The 20,000-nt window shown below is 36.1% G+C and overlaps 1 protein-coding gene across 1 annotated transcript in view; it reads right to left on the bottom strand.

Moving 5' to 3' along the window:
- The window catches only part of LOC138700962 (farnesol dehydrogenase-like), a 6,754-nt gene extending 198 nt beyond the window's left edge, over positions 1 to 6,556 (bottom strand). Inside the window, exons 1-5 of the mRNA XM_069827414.1 lie at positions 6,413 to 6,556; positions 5,841 to 6,009; positions 2,558 to 2,687; positions 2,352 to 2,475; positions 161 to 313 (exon numbers count right to left, since the gene is read on the bottom strand). Of these exons, the coding sequence (XP_069683515.1) occupies positions 161 to 313; positions 2,352 to 2,475; positions 2,558 to 2,687; positions 5,841 to 6,009; positions 6,413 to 6,544 (708 nt within the window). The 5' untranslated portion in view covers positions 6,545 to 6,556. The remainder of the gene's footprint in view (positions 1 to 160; positions 314 to 2,351; positions 2,476 to 2,557; positions 2,688 to 5,840; positions 6,010 to 6,412) is intronic.
- Between the last annotated feature and the right edge of the window lie 13,444 nt (positions 6,557 to 20,000).

Raw genomic sequence — 20,000 nt, 5'->3', positions numbered from 1 at the left:
CTTTCAGTGATTGTGAATGTCGGTCGGTGGTTAGTGGGTATTAGACTGACATAAAGAGCCGCGGAATTCGGTTGATGGTAAATAATTCAACCGATAATCCGTAGGGAGTGGATGTAGGTGCATCAAATTTAAAAATGGCAATAAGCAACGATAATCTCACCTGTACGTGTGGCGGTACTCCCAGTACGTAGAGGACGGCATCTGCGATGTCTTCAGATTCCAAAGACGGGAGTTCATTGAACAGTTCCAAGATCTCTGGCGTGGCTTCTGAAGCTTGGCCTATCTCTGTTCTCACTAACCCGGGACTGACGCTCTGAAACAAGGGAAGTCCATTGCTTGTGTGAACTACCATCCCACGAACAATTCGAGACATAGAACCAGGACGAATTTTTTAAAGTAGACGAAAATGAAGACGCGTAGAAAAGAAGGCAAAAGGGAAGAGGAAGAATTGGGTATTGGAAAGGAAAGGATAGGAAGAAATACATGAAAGAAGGAAACAAACAGATTCTTGTTGAATGGTTATGGAATGAGGTGAAATGTCATTAGCTCATTGTCCATTTGGTGGCGTTACCTGACATTTTTTACTATGCTCTGAATGGTGTGTTTTGGCACAATACTCTTAAACTGTATTGTTCATGATCTCGTCTCATTATCAATAGTAAAGGCTGGTTCACATTAAGCCAGAAACGGGAACGACAACTAGATCGAGAACTTAAAAATTATCAACAGTAATCTCACTAGACGTTTTGATTTTATCCATAAATCTGCGAGTGGAACACGAGCGATTAGAAGAAAGTATATAAAGATTAGAAGTAACGAAGTACTCCAATACAATAAAATATTAATTGACTTACGAAAATACAACTGTCTTCAACCATCTCAACATTACAAATATTACGCTAGATGCATGCTAGATGGCAGTAGTGTCTTTATACAGACACTGTAATGATTACTATTCAACAAATCTTAATATTAAACAATCTCTGATACGTGACTATCCATAATATCATATAGCAGAAGCTATAACATAACCTAACTAATATACACAAGTGTTAGAAAAGTTTTAATTAACGACGATGACATAAAAAATAAACATGAATAATTTTAAAAGGAATAATTATTGAATATACAATTTTCAAATTTGAATGTGGTTGGTGGTTCAATTCATGTTATATTGGACGTGTGCGTAATAGAAGTGGAACTCGTTGATTTAGGCCTACATGGTGTATTCAACTTATTCAGGATTTCCGAATGAATAATTTCAAAAGGAATAATTATTGAATGTACAATTTTCAAATTTGAATGTGGTTGGTGGTTCAATTGATGTTATATTGGACGTGTGCGTAATAGAAGTGGAACTCGTTGATTTAGGCCTACATGGTGTATTCAACTTATTCAGGATTTCCGAATGAATAATTTTAAAAGGAATAATTATTGAATGTACAATTTTCAAATTTGAATGTGGTTGGTGGTTCAATTGATGTTATATTGGACGTGTGCGTAATAGAAGTGGAACTCGTTGATTTAGGCCTACATGGTGTATTCAACTTATTCAGGATTTCCGAATGGTGCTCTTCATTTATTTGTAAATCGGATTTCAGAAGATGCATAGGTATGATCAGTGATTTTTATTAATTCTTGTTCTTGAATGCCAATGCGAGTCATATTTGAAACTGCTGTGCATCGACTGAAGTGGTTTGTAATTTTATATATTTTTTTGACGTCCAGACCAGCGCAGTTTCAAATTTTGGCAAACAAAAAAAGAAATGCTAGGGACGCGATAAAATTAAACAAATGCTAGGGACGCGATAAAATTGTGCGATAAGCAGCCATGATTGGTTGAAATACGTCCTTTCGTACCGTTTTATTGGTCAAAAGTAGTATGACGTAGTAAGAGTGTAATAGTCAAAATAAATGTGTTTGGATGTGAGCATTCACAATTTACCAGAAGCTTGCCGAAGCCCGGGAACGGGAACGTGAGAGTTCGCCACGTTTTAACTTTGCCGTTGTCGTTTCCGATCACAGCCTACAAAATTCATTGTTGTCATCAAAAAGCTATTTGATTGTCGTATATTTTGTACCAAGGAGGCCGTGACAATTTCTTGTCCATTCATTGCTTGCAACTAACTTCTACGGTACTTTATCACCGATCGATACTCAGTTTTATCAGAATTGAATTTTGTATCTGACATAATGTCTTAGAAACTTCAAAGTGTGGAATAGGTTAAACTCCCGTATTTATCAAACAGCCTATTCTTTGCCACAGGAACCGCTTTCACTTTCGTCTATAACGAAGGTCTAAGACTAATTACTTTGAGTTGTATCAATATCCAGAGATGTACAGTACTTACAGTGACCCGGATCTTGGACTTCTGGTTGACCAGCTCACGACGAAGACCTTCTGTGAGGGCTGTGACGGCGTGTTTGGACGAGCAATACATGGAGGCTCGGTCTATTACTTTATGACCTGCAATACTGCGGAAAATGACCTCGTCAGGCTAGATATATAATTATAAGCACGTAAATAACAGCACATAAGGGCAGACACGTCACTAACCTGTTGATGTGTACGATGTGACCGTCGTCCACGCCTTTCTCCTTCATGGACTGCAGAGCCTCTTTGGTGCACATGCTGAGGGCCAGGACATTGAGGTCGTATATCTTCCTCCAGTTCTCCACAGGGCCATCTGTTGAACATAATATAAATGGCATATTTCGTATAACTCAATTACTCCTGTAATTCTTACCCTGATCATAGAGCCACCATACGTAATCGTTTTTCAGTTCAATTTGTACGTATTAATGATTATAAATGAACCTTATGCGATGTTAACAGTGTTGGTAAGATGAGAAATCTTTATATTGTGACAGCGACGTGAGATTCGAACTCACGACCAGCGTCCCGCAAGAGAGCAGGTCGCGCGTGAGTCAACACGGGCTCCACGGAGCACTGGGGGACGTCGCGCGGCGGAGAGAGGAGAGAGGAGGTTGCGCGCGCAGCTGCTACTTGCGGAGTGAAGGGGGGACGGACCCTCCCGAATCGTCCAGAGGAGTCCGTCGAAGTGGAGATATCCAGATAATTCGAGAGAGCTATATCTGGACACCCGTAGAAATTTCTCGTAACTATGGTTTAGCTATAAAAGAAGAAACGCGAGCGAACTTGGGACAGTGATCCAGTCAGTCAGTCAGTCAGTCAGTCAGTCAGTCAGAGAGTAAGTCAGTGGACAGCAAGCCAGCTTCGAGACCAGAGCGCGACTTGAGTTGTGTCCGTAACTGTGGAGCCTGAAGCCCGGAGTTCGAGTGCAGTGGACCACAGTTGGGGGACCTGAGTTCGAAGTGCAGCGGATCGTCTCTGAAGGTCTGGGGTTCGAGATTCTGTGAACGCGAGTGACTGAGCTAGAAGAACTAGCCAAGACAAAGGAGCTGTGAACTGAGAACTGACAGTTATGTGTTGTAAATAGTGCTTTGTGAATATTAGTTAAGATTAACAGTTCATTGTTGTTCGTAATAGTCCAAGTAAATTGTCATTGTCGTCTGTGGAGTGCAATAACGAATACTGTGTTGCTGTGTGGAGAGCAAATCCCATTGTTGACGGGAGTGGAATTAAATTGTAGAGAGTGAAGAGTTTTATTGTTGTGACAATAAAATTACATTGTTGTTTAGTAGAAAAATTTACAATATGTTAAAACACACACAAGAAAATCACTGCTAGGTTTATTTAACGTGCGTTATTAAATACAATTGAAAAGACAACCTGTACGAATGGGGGTAGCTCTTTCCTTTCCGGGTTAATATCGGTACCGCGTGCCGTAAACCCAACTGACAATGCCTGTCAAGAAGAGCGGCAAGTACAACAAACAACACAATCGTGAAAGACATGATGTAATCGTGGACGTAGGCTTCCGCTGTTGGTGTACATGGTCTGTGGAGAAACTTCGGAGCTTATACTGCGTTATCTTGGTGTTTGTGGCTGACGCTGCAACCTTTCATCCCGACAACGGACACGGAATCAAGGTCACCCCACACGGACTCCCGTTTTCTTTCGGACCTCATTAGGGCCAGGCTTTAAAATGAATACTCCCCTCCATACACACCTCAACCACATTGGACAACGAAGAACCAGTCAGATACCAGAAGGAGAACCTACGACCTATCATTGAAAGTCCTCCTCCATTGAGACACCTTGAGAAACTTCTTGCCCCAGCAACTAAAACTTACCCTAGTACAAACCCTAGTGATGCCACACTTCGATTATTGCGGCGTTTTGTTAAGTGATCTAAGTTCTGAACTGTCAGTCAAGTTACAGCGAGCTCAGAATATGTGCGTCAGATACGTGTGCAACATCCGACGATATGGTCACATATCACCGTCCTTAGCAAGTCTTTCGTGGCTCCGACTTAAAGAACGCAGAACTTTACACTCTTTGTCTTTACTCTATCGAATTCTGCACACTTCAACATCAAATTACCTTTCGTCTCGTTTCTATCTATACTCTAACCACGACGTAAATACCAGATCACTTATCTGTGCCACGCTAAGTATACCTCTTCATAGAACATCTTGTTATTCATCATCTTTTACAGTATCCACCTCGCGACAATTGAATTCCTTGTCACAAAGTATTAGGGGATACAAGACAATAAACACCTTTAAAAACAGCTTAAAAGATAACCTTATTAGCATTTCACTCCAATCTTACTGATTTAAACTATCACTGACTACGTTGTTACTTCATTCTTTAGACATCATCCTGATAGTGCTGTATTTTCAAAATTCTATTATCTTATATTATTTGAAATATATTAACATTCTATGTAGTTTAGCTTAATTCTGCTACACAGTTTATTTCAGTGTCTAATTAATAGTTCATAGTATTTTGTTGTTTAATTCGTATATAACTCTTGTATACATGTAACTCTCACTTAATCAAATTGTTGAATTCTTTGTAAGTTCATGCATATGTATATACACTTTGTGCGAGATCGTGCGTATTTGCTTGTTTTCCGCACAGAACCAATACCCGGTAAGTGTGAAATACCACATTCAGCATTCCCAACGTAACACACACAACAATTTCCCTCTTCTTACCGCTTAAGCGCGATATTCATTTTACTGCTTTAGGCTTTTAACATATTATTTTTAGAGACGTTTAACATAGTAATAATTATAAATTGGAAACTTGCCACTGCAATTTCACCTAAATTGCAATGTTAATTATTGTTTTTAAACATTTTCAAAAATTAAGTAAAGTCTACTACTCCACGAAACTTATTGCATTCCTGATACAAGTAACATTAAGGAAGCCGTGAAAAAATCAACGAGATTCCAGATGCCGATGTTATTACTGCAATATGTTATATAAATAATATTGTTAAAATATTAAAATGAAAAATTAATCATTACATAACCTTACAGTTTGTTTTAAGTGCGCATTTATAGACTGGGGGGGGGGAAATACAGACGTATATCACGGCCTGCTGGAGTATAGTAAACACAGAAAACATTTTACAGCAACAATGTTGAAGAAAAATATTTTGGTGTTCCGAAGTTGGCGTCATTAAACAGAAACCAACATGGAGATTTCATTGCAACTAATTAAAAATTCGTCTTTCAGGTATGTAATAAACGATCTTCGCACAAAATAATGTACGATACACGAGCGGTATGTTTGTTTTCATGTTCTCGGAAATTAAAAAAGCTCAACTACGTTTCGCTTTTTCAATCTTTTCCTCGAACATGAAAACGTCAACACACCGCTCTAGTAACGTATATTACTATTTTGCTGGTTGAGTGGAAGAGAAGGCCTTTCAAGTTTTTTTTTGTAATAATTATATAAATACCTATCAACGTGTTCATAGAGGCAACTCCGGCATTGTTGATCAGGATGTCAGTTCCTCCGAGGTTATCCTTCACCCACTTGAACGCTTCCTTAACTTCTTCCTCTTTGGTGACGTCGCACTTATGTGGGTACAGCTTGCCTGGGGCTGACTTCAAAGTCTTCTCGAGCTCCTGCAAAAAGTATCACTGAAATTAGAAACTTTAATTTTGTATTGAATTTTCCACTGAATACGGGATCACTCAGGGGGGTGCTATAATTTTTGTAAACAATATTTTTCAATTTTCCTTGTATGTTTTTCTAGCAATAAATTTATTTATTTAGACTTAATGATTGGATTTTTCTTCTCTGTGCTAGTAATAATATTAATATTCAATTTTGAAAATCCCAAAAAAATTGTTTAAAGTTTTAGTTATCTTATATAAGTATTGACCCCTCCACCCCTGGTCGTATCTATTTGCCCTCATGAAAATGTTAAGTTCCAGAACTTTGTGGAATACTCAGAAATATATGCCAAATCAGGTTATAGTCTGTTGTGATTTTGAATATTTAAAACTTTTCATAAGAAATTCTTACCTGGACTCTCTCCACTCTACGCGCCAGTCCGACGACTTTGAGTCCTTTCTTGACCAGTTCCTGGGCGATGGCCGCTCCTATACCGGCACTGGCCCCCGTCACCATGGCAACGCGTCCTGACCAACGTTCCATTTTTTTGTCTATTTAGATTACACTGAAAATTGAGCAGAAAAAATCATATATATTCATCATCATACACAATCTCGCTCTCGCGCTTGTGGAATACCCTATCCAGTGACATCAGAGACTGTCGGAATTTAGTAGCGTTCAAAAGCAAGCTTATTAAGCATTTTCTTACTGCGTAGAGTAGGTTTAATTTGTACTTAATCAATAAAAGAAATGCTTCTCTCTTCTTAACTTTTACAATAAACTGTCTAGCTGTTATTAATCAGTTAATCTTTTAATATTTTGATTTTTATTGTATTTGTAAATTTAATATTAATTGTAATTATAATTGTAATTGTATTCTTAATATTGTAGTTGTAATCCCCTGGTAGAGGGGAAGAGAAGGCCTGATGGCTTTATCTCTACCAGGTTAAATAAATAAATAAATAAATAAATAAATAAATAAATAAATAAATAAATAAATAAGTAAAATAAATTTTTAGTATGCAGTACATAAATCTTCCTTAATTAAAAACCTGCGATGAGTAGTGTTCACAACAAGACAGCAGGTTCAAATAATGAAAGGTTACAGAGGATAGAAGATTAGATATGTCTGGAGATTTAGAGATTGGGATATCGATTAAATTAGGAATATTAGCAGGTGAATTGTTCTCAGGATTCGTGCAGTCGAAGTGTTTATGTACTGCAAATTTTCATTGCTCTAGTTTAAATAATACTGTTATTTTAGTTTGTGAATGGAGTAGATATATCAATGGTTAACACCCTCCTAACCAAGCAGCTATAGGAAGTATTATGTTCTTATGATTGAGTACCTAATCTTCAAGAAGATGGCAGTGGGGAACTGGTTACACATTTCTTTCCGCAAGCCATCAAGTACTCTTCATCTGTCCCATTCAAGGATTGGCCCTAGACCCGTTCCAAGGCTAAACTTGATCAGATCGTCTTGTTGTAGGGCTTCCATTGCCTCTTCGTCGGCATGGTCTGTAGTTCAAAGCCTGAAGTGGATACTTTCCCTGGTCATTCTTAAAATGTTGTGATCATAGCACTTATTTTGATAGCTTTCAGTTTCCATAACTACATATATATTCTTCTCCTAAGTTAGTTTCAATTTCTTCACTTTGCAATCAGTTTTCTAAAGAAAATTCACCAATAGATGGAAAAAATCTTCAATCGTCTTCTACCTTTCGCTGTTAACATCCAGATTTCACTAGCTCAGATAAGAGTTGGTTTTGAAATTATTTTATGTGGTTTAAGTTGAATTTCTTGCCTCATGCTTTACCAAAGAAATTACCCCCAAACTAAATTCAGCTTGTTTTGCTATTAGATCTGTGCAAAAGATAGTAAATATCAATACCTTAAAAACAATATACTTTGCATACTTCCACTCGGTAATGAGTTTTGGAAAAATGTTCTGGGGAAATTCCACAGTTAGTAACAATATATTTCTATTACAAAAAAGAGTAATTAGAATAATGGTAGGTGCCAAATCTAGGGAATCGTGTAGGACTATTTTCAAAAAACTACAAATAATGCCCATGGCTTGTCAGTATATCTTTTCATTAATAATCTTCCTCGTATGTAATCGTGAAAACTTTGTAACTAATTCAACAGTTCATAGCATAAATACACGTCAAAAAATGACTTTCATACTCCATCGGCAAGTCTATCTTGCTATCAAAAAGGAGTGCGTTATATGGCAGTAAAATTTTTTAATAGCCTCCCTATCGGTATAAAAAATGAAACTCAAAACATAAGATTATTTAGGGCCAAATTAAAGAAGTACCTAATTTCTCACGCCTTCTATTCTGTAGGTGAATTCACGACATTCAATAACGCTTCATGAAATTGATACTAAAACTTTGTGTTGTACTAGTAGACTATATTGTAAATCTCGTCTGTATATATTTCATCTAGACTGTGACTATAAATTAAGACTTTATAATAGTATTAAGTTTTTTGACTTGTTCCATATTCTAGCTGTAAATCAATGTATGAATACCATGGAATGTTAATAAATACAATACAATACAATACAATAAAATACCAAAATGTCTTCTATGTAGCTATTTAATGTAACCTTTTATATTTTTTTTATACATTTTCTTACAAATCTTCACTTACATTTCATATCCAAAAACACATCCTGAATGTTTGAAATTTAAAACTTGTTGTCTCATCTCATCATCAAATACAATTTTTCCCCAAATAAAATATTTCCTAATATTGCCTTTGATTTTGAATTTTTACTTGAAGTTTTCATATCACGCTCTTTTATAATTTTGTTTAATTTAAATGTATTTCTATGTAAACTATTTTCTGATTTTAACACCTTGTTATCTGCAAATAATATTGTTTAAGTACTACAGTTTTGATTAACTTTTACGCCTTTGGGTACAGTTGCCTTCCATATATGAATTATTTTTATTAATTCTTACGTAGTGTTCCTATTAACTAATAGGATCTTCTCACTTTTTCGATTTTCGATTAAGTATTATAAGCCACCGGCGTAGCTCAGTCGGCTAAGGCGCTTGCCTGCCGATCCGGAGTTGCGCTTGGGCGCGAGTTCAATTCCCGCTTGCAATGATTATCTGGTTGGGTTTTTCCGAGGTTTTCCCAACCGTAAAGCAAATGTCAGGTAATCTAAGGCAAATCCTCGGCCTCATCTCGCCAAATATCATCTCGCTATCAATCTCATCGACGCTAAATAACCTTGCAGTTCATACAGTGTTGTTAAATAACCAAGCAAAGAAAGTACTATACGTAATCAGTTACGTATTTCTGGTTGAAGCAAAATAATTTGTGTTAAATAAAGGCATTGAGAGCTAACAATAATAAAGATCTGAACCATCGACAGGCATTATTTTAGGCATTGTAATAAATTAATTGTAAAGTACAAGATGACACTATTTAGTTATAATATATTAATAAAATATTTGACAGCAAGATAAGGGGTGGTCCTCCAGCTTGGGGGTTAGGAGAAGGGGTAACAACCCATCACCGTAAAAAACAGCTTGTTACGAAACCTAACAGTAAGCCTCGGAATGTACTGATTTTCCGAGATGCACTATCACCTTTACTCTTTAACTTCGCTCTAGAATATGCCATTAGGAAAGTTCAGGATAACACAGAGGGTTTGAAATTGAACGGGTTACATCAGCTGCTTGTCTATGCGGATGACGTGAATATGTTAGGAGAAGATCCACAAACGATTAGGGAAAACGCGGGAATTCTAGTTGAAGCTAGTAAAGCGATAGGGTTGGAAGTAAATCCCGAAAACACTAAGTATATGATTACAGGGTATGTCTCGTGACCAGAATATTCTACGAAATGGAACTATAAAAATTGGAGATTTATCCTTCGAAGAGTTGGAAAAATTCAAATATCTTGGGGCAACAGTAACAAATATAAATGACACTCGGGAGGAAATTAAACACAGAATAAATATGGGAAATGCGTGTTATTATTCGGTTGAGAAGCTTTTGTCATCTAGTCTTCTTTCAAAAAATCTGAAAGTTAGAATTTATAGAACAGTTATATTACCGGTTGTTCTGTATGGTTGTGAAACTTGGACTCTCACTTTGAGAGAGGAACAGAGATTAAGGTTGTTTGAGAATAAGGTTCTTAGGAAAATATTTGGGGCTAAGAGGGATGAAGTTACAGGAGAATGGAGAAAATTACACAACGAAGAACTGCACGCATTGTATACTTCACCTGACATAATTAGGAACATAAAATCCAGACGTTTGAGATGGGGAGAACATGTAGCACGTATGGGAGAATCCAGAAATGCATATAGAGTGTTACTTGGGAGGGCGGAGGGAAAAAGACCTTTAGGGAGGCCGAGACGTAGATCGAAAGATAATATTAAAATGGATTTGAGGGAGGTGGGATATGATGGTAGAGACTGGATTAATCTTGCTCAGGATAGGGACCAATGGCGGGCTTATGTGAGGGCGGCAAAGAACCTCCGGATTCCTTAAAAGCCAGTAAGTAAGTAAGTAATAAAATATTTGAATGGAAAGTAATGTGCAGTAAATATGAACATCGATGTGTGTTGCAGCTTGAGAGGGGTTTTCAGTTAAATTATCATCTAACAACGGCAAATTAAAACTTAAATGTTCGAAGAGCCTCGACTCCTAGGATTGTGTTAATTATAGAGTGTAATATAATCTTAAAATGGAATGTTATTCTCGCCACATAATAGCCTTCGAAGCATAAACCTCATGAGCAAGTTGACCAGTTTGAATGATCCACTCAACTGAGGCGAAAGCAGTTCAGAAAAATGATACTCAAACATGTTTTTTGTTTAAGATTTTGTGGCGCCTGAATTAGGCCTTTGTGACTATTGGTTTCATATGTGAAATTTCTCAATTTAGACTCCTCAATCACCTGTATTATTTTGAACCAAGAAGTTTTAGATATACAGTATATGTAGATACCATTTTCAGGATAGAGTTGGTTAACCTCTAGTTCGTCTAATCTGCCCTAACATGCAATCTGTATTCACTTCGTAAACTTGGTATTAATATATATAAACTAGTGGCTTGTGCAGCAAATACTGCTGCAAACTAAGTTCGTTAGACGTTCAAATAAAAATTTTTCAGATTTATTTTCAATGAAGAATACTTCTCTTTTTGATAGTTACTTGCTTCCATAATAATGAAACATACTCCCTCTGAATGGATTTTTTTAGGCCAAATACTTTTTCTTGAACCTATCCAAATTCAGTTTTTGAGTTTCAACGCGAAAACGCAAGTATAAATGTCAGGGCGATAGCAGTAGCTATTTCAGGTCATTGTGGATTGTAGGCAAAAGTTAAAATAATGTCAGGTTTCCTAAGCTTTCGAACAATAGCATTTTCGTATAGCTGCTGCATGTAGAACTTGAAATATAGAGCGTAAAATAATTTTAACCTACTAAGAGATCTTGCTGAAATGATCTGGAGACTACAAAATTTTCTAGGCCTCTTATTTTATCAGTAAGTAATACCTTTTGGTCTTTCCTTAGGAACTGTAATTTTTGCGCTCTCTCGAGCCAATACTGAAGACAATGACACATATCAATATCTACACTACACCGCCATTAAGTATATGAAAAAGACCCAACACCACTGGTTTAATAAGTATAAAAATATTTGATTTTTAATAACAATATTATTATCTTACTTAAGTTTTGTAGTATTATATAGCAGTCATTCAGCAAATTATTGAAATGAAGATCTAAATTAAGATATTCTCTACATTTACTTACATAACCTCAAAACGTTTCACTTTCATGTCATCAATATAGCATCAATATTATGTACAATTATTGAAGAATAGACGCATCATGATATTAACTATAATAATATTTAATTTCTAATGGTAATAATGTCATCAAACCACCTCAAGTTTCGTAGATTTGAATATCCAATACACAGCTGTACTCAGAAAATTAGACACTGCAGAATCAGTTTTTAATAACAAATTGAATTGAGCTCTAAATATGTCGGCAATCCTGCAGGTCATGGCCTTCGTGTAATAGCCTATTGTTTATTGTAGTGTGTGTTTTGTTCTGAAATTCAATCAATTCGGCCGTGATGCAATAAAATTAGTTCTCTAAACTGACAACAGATGGATTTTGGAAAATAGGAAAATTATGTAAGAAAATTGACATTTCACTGAAAACTACTACTTTTCCGAAAAACTTTGGATGCCAGGCATGAAAATGAGGGGTCACTCATTAAAATCCGTTCAGCCGTTTTCGCCGTTATTTCCATTACCAGTTCAAATTATATATATAGATTTCCATCACACAGTTGGATGCCTAAAGGATTATGAAATATTATGTTCCTCTGTAAATGTGTACCGTACTCTTTTTTGAAGTTACCGTCACTCACCTGGTTGCAACTTGTTCACTTGCAGCTTGTATCTGTCAGAATGCTGATATGAACTATCAGATCCTCTTTTAAATCGACAGAGAGCTTGCTTCGTCACTTCGGCGGCAGATATTGCGTGACCATTCAAGATTAACTTACACCATTCGGATTGAAAATAATTTAGCGTCATGGTGACACATTTTTATTTGTGCGCTTTACAAATTTCGTATTAATTGAATTCCATTATCATGCTGTGAATGATATTACTGCTTATAATCTATTTTCTTGAACTATTATTCAAAAGACAATTATTGGACGATTCTTGGGGAATCGAAGTGCATGGTGAACAATGCAATTCACACTCTAAAGCAGTGATGTCAAAGCAAGCGCATTTTTCTGACCTTGACGTCGTGCGCGGGCAGCAAGCGCTAAGTATGGAAAGAAGAAGGGTTGTGTATATAAATAAGCAACCTGTTGGAGTAAGAAAACAGTGGTGCACAAACTTCAAACGGAACGTGAAATTTTATGTCGTTATTTTTATAATATGACTTCTTTCTGTTTAATATTATCTATATTGTCTGTAAAACAAAAGTACTAACACTGATTTCTTAATATTGCACTTGTGTTTTAAATCTTAATAACATAATAGAGAGGTAAGAAGGAATATTCACTTAAATTCCATAGTAGTATAATATTATACTGTATTAAGTGGATGAAACACATCATTCATAAAGAAAGTGATATTCCAAAGAAAGAGATTGAGTATGACATGATAAGTTGGAATTTATATTGATGGTATCTTTAGCCTTACAAAAGTAATCAATAAACTAATCAAAACAATATTACAGTACAAAGCAAAGTTACCTAGGTACTGTATCTGTTTTAAGTGTAACCAATATTACATAACGAAACTCTGATAGCTTTATGCTTTTAAGGTGATATTGGTGAGCAACTTCCTATCATCAGAATATTAAATTATTTTCTCGAAATCTGCTGAATCTATAGAGCTGACATTTTTAACAACACATGGGCACGTATCTTTTGCTTATGATGTAACAGTAGTTGCTTTGTTAATTCATTTCCTCACAAACAATTTCCATGCGAATATTTTCAAAATTTTCAATACACTATCTTCAGTAATACGTATATACGGTATATTGGATTTACGAAAACATTCTGTAAGGCCACTAAATAAATATACCTATACCTGAAAATTTAACTGTTCTATACGAAAAGTTGAGAAAATATTTCTTTTGAATAAAAAAATCAAACTTGTTCCATATTCTAGCTGTGAAGCAATATACAAATACCATAGAATGTTAATAAATACAATACAATACAAAAAGTCTATATAGGCCTAAATGCTACAATCAATTTTACATACTAAATTGGATAATAGTTTCTGGATTAAAAAAAACACATTTACTTAACGGGACGCTTATGAATACAGAATCATCTGTCCGTCCTGATTCTTATGTCGGATTCTACTTGGTAACACCCATCCATAAATGATACTGAGAATTATTTATTTTATTTTCAGAAATTTAATGCTACAATTAGGAGGTCAATGTTGGGCCCTTGCCTTTTATAACAAATTACAATAAAATATTTACTTTTAACAGAAGTTCTAACCAACTTCTTTACCATAAACGAAGGATGGTGTATTACTGTTTGCTATTATTATTTCCATTTTGTTACTGATCAGTTCTAACATTTTTCATAGAGTTACCTTAATAATGGATTAGGATGAATTCTCAGAGAATTTATTAAATTTATCTAATTATTTGGACATAATCATTGAACTGGATGATACCCAAGTCTCCCTAAAGTTGGACGTTTATAGTATGATATACTTAGAAGGTAAATTATTGTATTAACTTCCCTTCATTGGTTATCGAGTCACCTATAAGTGAGGCATCACACTATAATCAAATGTGATCCTATGTTACATAACTAATGCCTTTTTTGTTTTGCTGACAGTTAAATTTTGTGTACTTTATATGTATTTCCACCAGGACATTACTAAAATTGAAAGTGGTACCGGTACTAGAGGAAATGAAGCCCAAATATGTTGATATACTGCTGTTGGACATTATGAACAGATCTTCCTCAAGCAAAGTACGAGTATAGTTAGAAATCTACTTCATAATATGCGGTGAGGGGAGAAAGAAACTGGCTACCCTACTCCATTATCTCCTGGCCTAGTTGCCTCATGAGTGGTGCCTTGTTAGTATCACTTGTGAGGTTCAGATCATCTTGTTGTAGGTCTTCCAATGCTTTTCGTCCGCATGGTCTGCAGTCCAAACTTTGATGTGGACACCCGTCCCTGGCCGTTCTTGAAATATGACTCACCACTTCCTTTGATAGTTTTCCGGAAGTTAACAATGTAAATATCTCAGAATAACATTTAGCAGCGATCTTGGCTGGGGGGAACACGTTACAGACACAGCGGGAAAAGCATGGAGAGCGATACACTTTGTGATGAGGGTACTAAGAAAAGGCTCCGATAAATCCAAAGAGATTGCATATAAATCACTAATTCGTCCAGTAATGGAATATGGTGCTGCATGTTGGGATCCTTACAGACTAGAACATATTAAGACACTGGAAAAGATTCAAAAACGGGCTCTCAAGTATTATCGGAAAATTTCACCATTAAAATGGGACACACTCACGGACAGGAGAACGCGAATTCGATTATGCGCACTGTTCAAAACATATAGAGGTGAGCCTGCCTGGAGAGAAATAAAAAATAAGTTTCAGCCGCCAAATTACTCTTCAAGGAACGACCACTCATATAAATTGAGGGAAAGAAGGCAGAGGACGGACACTGGAAAGTTTTCTTTTCTCAATCGTACTATCAGGGACTGGAATGCTTTACCTGCAGACTTACTAAAGGCTTTACCAACAACCAAAAACGTATTTAAAAATAGGCTTAAGGACTTTACTAATAGACGATAATTATACACAGTATTTAAAGGGTGTAATTGATATTTTGTTATTGAAGTGTTCTATAAGTGAAGAATTATGTTATGTCAGTGAAGTGTGTTGAGTAAGTGAAACGTGTTCCTGTCAGTGAAGCTTTATAGTTTATAGTGGCAGTGCAAAGTATTTGAACAGTGAAATGTTTTTGAAGTGTTAGTGAAATCAGGATAGAATCAGGGAAATGTGTCGTAGTTCCAGTGCAGTGAGTGAGTTGACAGCGAAATGAGTGTAATGTTGAAAGGTACTTGTGCAGATATGAACATATCATACTCGTGGGTTTTAGTTCGAACATAGGTTTAAGGTACAAATTAGATTTACTTTAAATGTTATTTTAACCGATCGTGCTTCATTTAATTTAGGATGTTCTGTTATTATTATTATTATTATTATTATTATTATTATTATTATTATTATTATTAATTATTGTTAGTATTAATTATTAGTATTATTATTAATTGTATTTCTTATTAATTGTGTTTATTATTGTCTTTGAGTGTAATTAGTTACCACTGCCACCAGGTATATACCCATTGCAGTGTGAATAAATACATACATACAATTTCCATATCTGTATCTTTCTCTCTTAATAAAATTTAGGTTCAATTTCGTCACTCCGCTTAAAGTAACTCCACTAAAAGATGGGGGGGGGGGGAAGGTCTCATTTGGGACTGCTTTCAAACGTCTTTTATTTTTCGCTCTTATGATTCAGGTTCCACTATAATATACGTATAAGGTTTGGTTTTGAAATTCTTTTATACAGTTCAAGTTCCACTCCTTGCCTCATGTTTTTACCAAAATGCATTCTGGTATAGCTATTTAACCTGTTACTTCTTTTGTAAATTTTATTCCAAATGTCTACATTTACGGACATCGAAGGGACATAACAATATGTCCGCATCTGGATGGTGAATTTTATTGGGAGGGAGGCTCCTCATTATGTATCCCTTCAAGCTTTAAATGAAATGTATTACTGTAGTTTAATTCTAAATACAGTATACTGTACTACAGTAAATTCTTTGCAACTTTGAACTACAGTAGATAAGATCGAAAAAGGAAAATACAGTAGACCTACTGTGCCATGCAGTTTCATTCTATCGGTCTTACTAATAAAAACTCTATATACAGACGTTTAACTGTCTTATACTTATACAATGAGTAGCTCGTTTATAAGTCGTGTGTAAATTCCTTACTAATAATCACTACATACGTCGTGTATAACAGTATGATTGTTACACAGCTACGTCAAAGTTTCGTCATTACTTCGTTACGAAAGGTAATAGAATATCTGAGGTTCTCTATTGCATCCGGTAGAGCGCTCTAGTGTGGCGTGTTAAATATCGATAGTACAACTGGCTCTAATCGATTACCACACTACATTTTGGTCAAAGAGTACAAGCTACAGCAATATTATTCTAATAATGCTATGATCTTTGGTTTGTTCTTCTGTGGTTACAAAGTAACCATCATCATAAAATGACAGTCGATACGAACAGCTGTTAGAGGGGCTGCCATTTTTTTCGCTATATACAACGCTTAAACAAGGGGTTTCGTGTATATAACTACTGCAAAGCAATTCCCATTGTATAGTTACAGCCTGTTTATACATCCATCGCTTATGCATGGTTTATTAGTAACGTTTTCTGTCTCAACTCTGCATAAGTCTCGTATAAAAACTATACACGGTTTATTAGTAAGACTGTTAGTCTACCGTTATGCAGTACTGTAATTTACAGTTTTCAACTTAACCTTTATGTTGAGGTGCCATGTCTCTCGAAACAGAACAACTGATTGAAGTGAAGAGAATAATCCTACTAACCCTATCATGTGTCGAATACAATTTCACGATCGCGGGAACCTTGGACCCATCAGACAGGTCAAATTTTATGACTCTGTTTATCCACCCACTTCCAGCTAACAAGGGGTAGCTGGCTGGGCTAGTGGTACCTTACGAGACCTTTATTGTTTTCTTTCATGTTCTGTACAGTTCTCAAAACTAATTTTACCATTTTTGTAACACATTAGGTCTTGAAATCCAAGTTCTGTCCGCAGTCAGGAGGTAAAGCAAGCTTTAGGACTGTGAAACAGCTGTCCGTGTCCGTGTCTGAGAGTGTCCGTAAACGAGAGTTAAATTTATCATTATTTTTATATTATTTCAGTTGGGACATAAAAATCTGTCCGTATATGAGGAGTGTCCGTATCTTGGGTGTGCCCGTAAGGAGAGGTTTCATTATATATATATATATATATATATATATATATATATGTGTGTGTGTGTGTGTGTGTGTGTGTGTGTGTGTGTGTGTGTAGATACAGCGTGTTTAAAAAATACGGGGCATAATTTCAGGCATGTATTTCCCACATATAGACAATCAAAATAGTTCATTACAACATGTGACCGGAAATGCTTCATTTCCGAGTTATGGCCTTCACAACATTGAAATTCCCCAGGTCGTTGTCATTACAGAAGATGTTCAAAATGTCCACCTCCTGCTTGAATACAGACCTCACATCGATGTCTCACTGACCTGCGAACACGATCCCAAACTCCAGGAGTATTGCGTATGTCCTAAGAACATGCCACAATTAGATTCCGAAGGGATTCAAAATCAGGCACCGGAGACGAATAAACCAATGATTTTAAATGGCCCCACAAGTAGAAACCGAGAGGGTTCAGATCAGGTGAGCGTTGAGGCCATTCAATTGGGCCACCTCTACCTATCCATCGATCAGAAAACGTTCGATCCAAGTACCGGCGAGCTGTACGACTGAAGTGTGCAGGAGCGCCATTATGCAAGAAGTGAATGTGTTGACGATTGATCAGTGAAGTGTCTTCTAAAACATGACATGTCTTCTGTAATGACAACGACCTGCGCAAAGAAAAACGTTCCGGTGAATTTCAATGTTGTGAAGGCCATAACTCGGAAATGAAGCATTTCCGGACACATGTTGTAATGAACTATTTTGATTGTCTACATGTGGGAAATACACACCTGAAATTATGCCCCGTATTTTTAAACATCCTGTATATTGCCATGACATACGTCCTGAATTTTTAAACTTTTAAGTCTGTACAATAGTATCATATAATATCATTTTTCCACTGATTAAATTATGTTCTAATACTATTATTGTTCTTCGATTTTTACTTGACGTTTTGATGTCATACTCTTAAAATTTTATTTAATTGAATAATTCAATTATTGTATTCCTCTGTACACTATTTTCTGACTATGCTGGAACACCTGGTCGTCTGCAAATAATATTATTGAAGTACTACAATCATGATTAAATGTTACATCATTGTATGCTGTTCTCTCCTATTTGTCAATTATTTTATTCAAATAAATGTCGAACAGAATTGGGAATAAACTACAAATGTGACGTAATCTCTTATTAACTAATAAACGTTTCTCACTCATTCGATTTTCGATTAAGCACTTACATAGACTATTCAGCTTCTAGATGAATTAGCGATATTGTCTTATCTGATAAGACGGCTCGTACAATGCAGGACATGCAATCGCATCAGTGTGCAGTGATTAATAAAATGAATACATAATATATGATTAATAATAATGACAGGTCACGCCAATGCAGCGTTACTGAAACCTTTTCTGTGGATATGTAAACAGCATTCATCGATCGTAGAGAAATTACGATATCCTGCCCATCCCACTGCTCCCCCCTCTACCTTCAGCTCAGCTCAATCCACTTCAGTGTCAATCACAGAGAATCAAGAAATTCCAACAAAATTTAACTCTGAACATTGCGTTTTCAATAAGTGGAACTTCAGGTAATAAATAAATATCTCCAAAAACCTTTAGTGCTTTTATTCTGTTAATGTAATATTTCAGCTTATCTTACTTTTAAAGTTAAGTATTTATTCATTCACAGTGTTCTGCCCAAGGGCAGGTCTTTCACTGCAAACCCAGCTTTCTTCAATCTTTCCTATTTACTGCCTTCCTCTTTGTCTCCTCATGCGATCCATATTGTCTTCTATCATCTGATATCTTTTTCTGCCCCGAACTCTTCTCCCGTTCACCATTCCTTCCATTGCATCCTTCTGTAGGCAGTTTCTTCTCAACCAGTGACCCAACCAATTCCTTTTCCTCTTCCTGATTAGTTTCAGCATCATTCTTTCTTCACCCACTCTTTCCAACACAGTTTCGTTTCTTATTCTGGCTGTCCATTTCACACTCTCCGTTCTTATGCATATCCTCGTTTCAAATGCTTCTATTCGCTTCGCTTCTCTTCACTTCGTCGTAAAGTCCATTTTTCTGCCCCATATAATGCTACACTGCACACAAAGCACTTCACCAGGTTCCTTAAAAACCATTTGTAAGTAACTGCTACTCCTGCTACTACTACTACTACTCTACTACTACCACTGCCGCTACTACTACTACTATTAATACAACTACTCTACTGCTACTACTATTACTGCTGCTACTACTACTACTACTACTACTACTACTACTACTACTGCTACTACTACTACTACTGCTGCTACTACTACTACTACTACTACTACTACTACTACTACTACTACTACTACTATTGCTGCTACTACTACTGACCTCGGCACCAGAATGAGGTGCTGTGGTCGGCACCACGCCCCGA

The sequence above is a fragment of the Periplaneta americana genome, chromosome 6, assembly GCF_040183065.1.
Source record: "Periplaneta americana isolate PAMFEO1 chromosome 6, P.americana_PAMFEO1_priV1, whole genome shotgun sequence".
Lineage (NCBI taxonomy): Eukaryota > Metazoa > Arthropoda > Insecta > Blattodea > Blattidae > Periplaneta > Periplaneta americana.
This window is presented reverse-complemented; position numbering and strand designations above follow the sequence as displayed.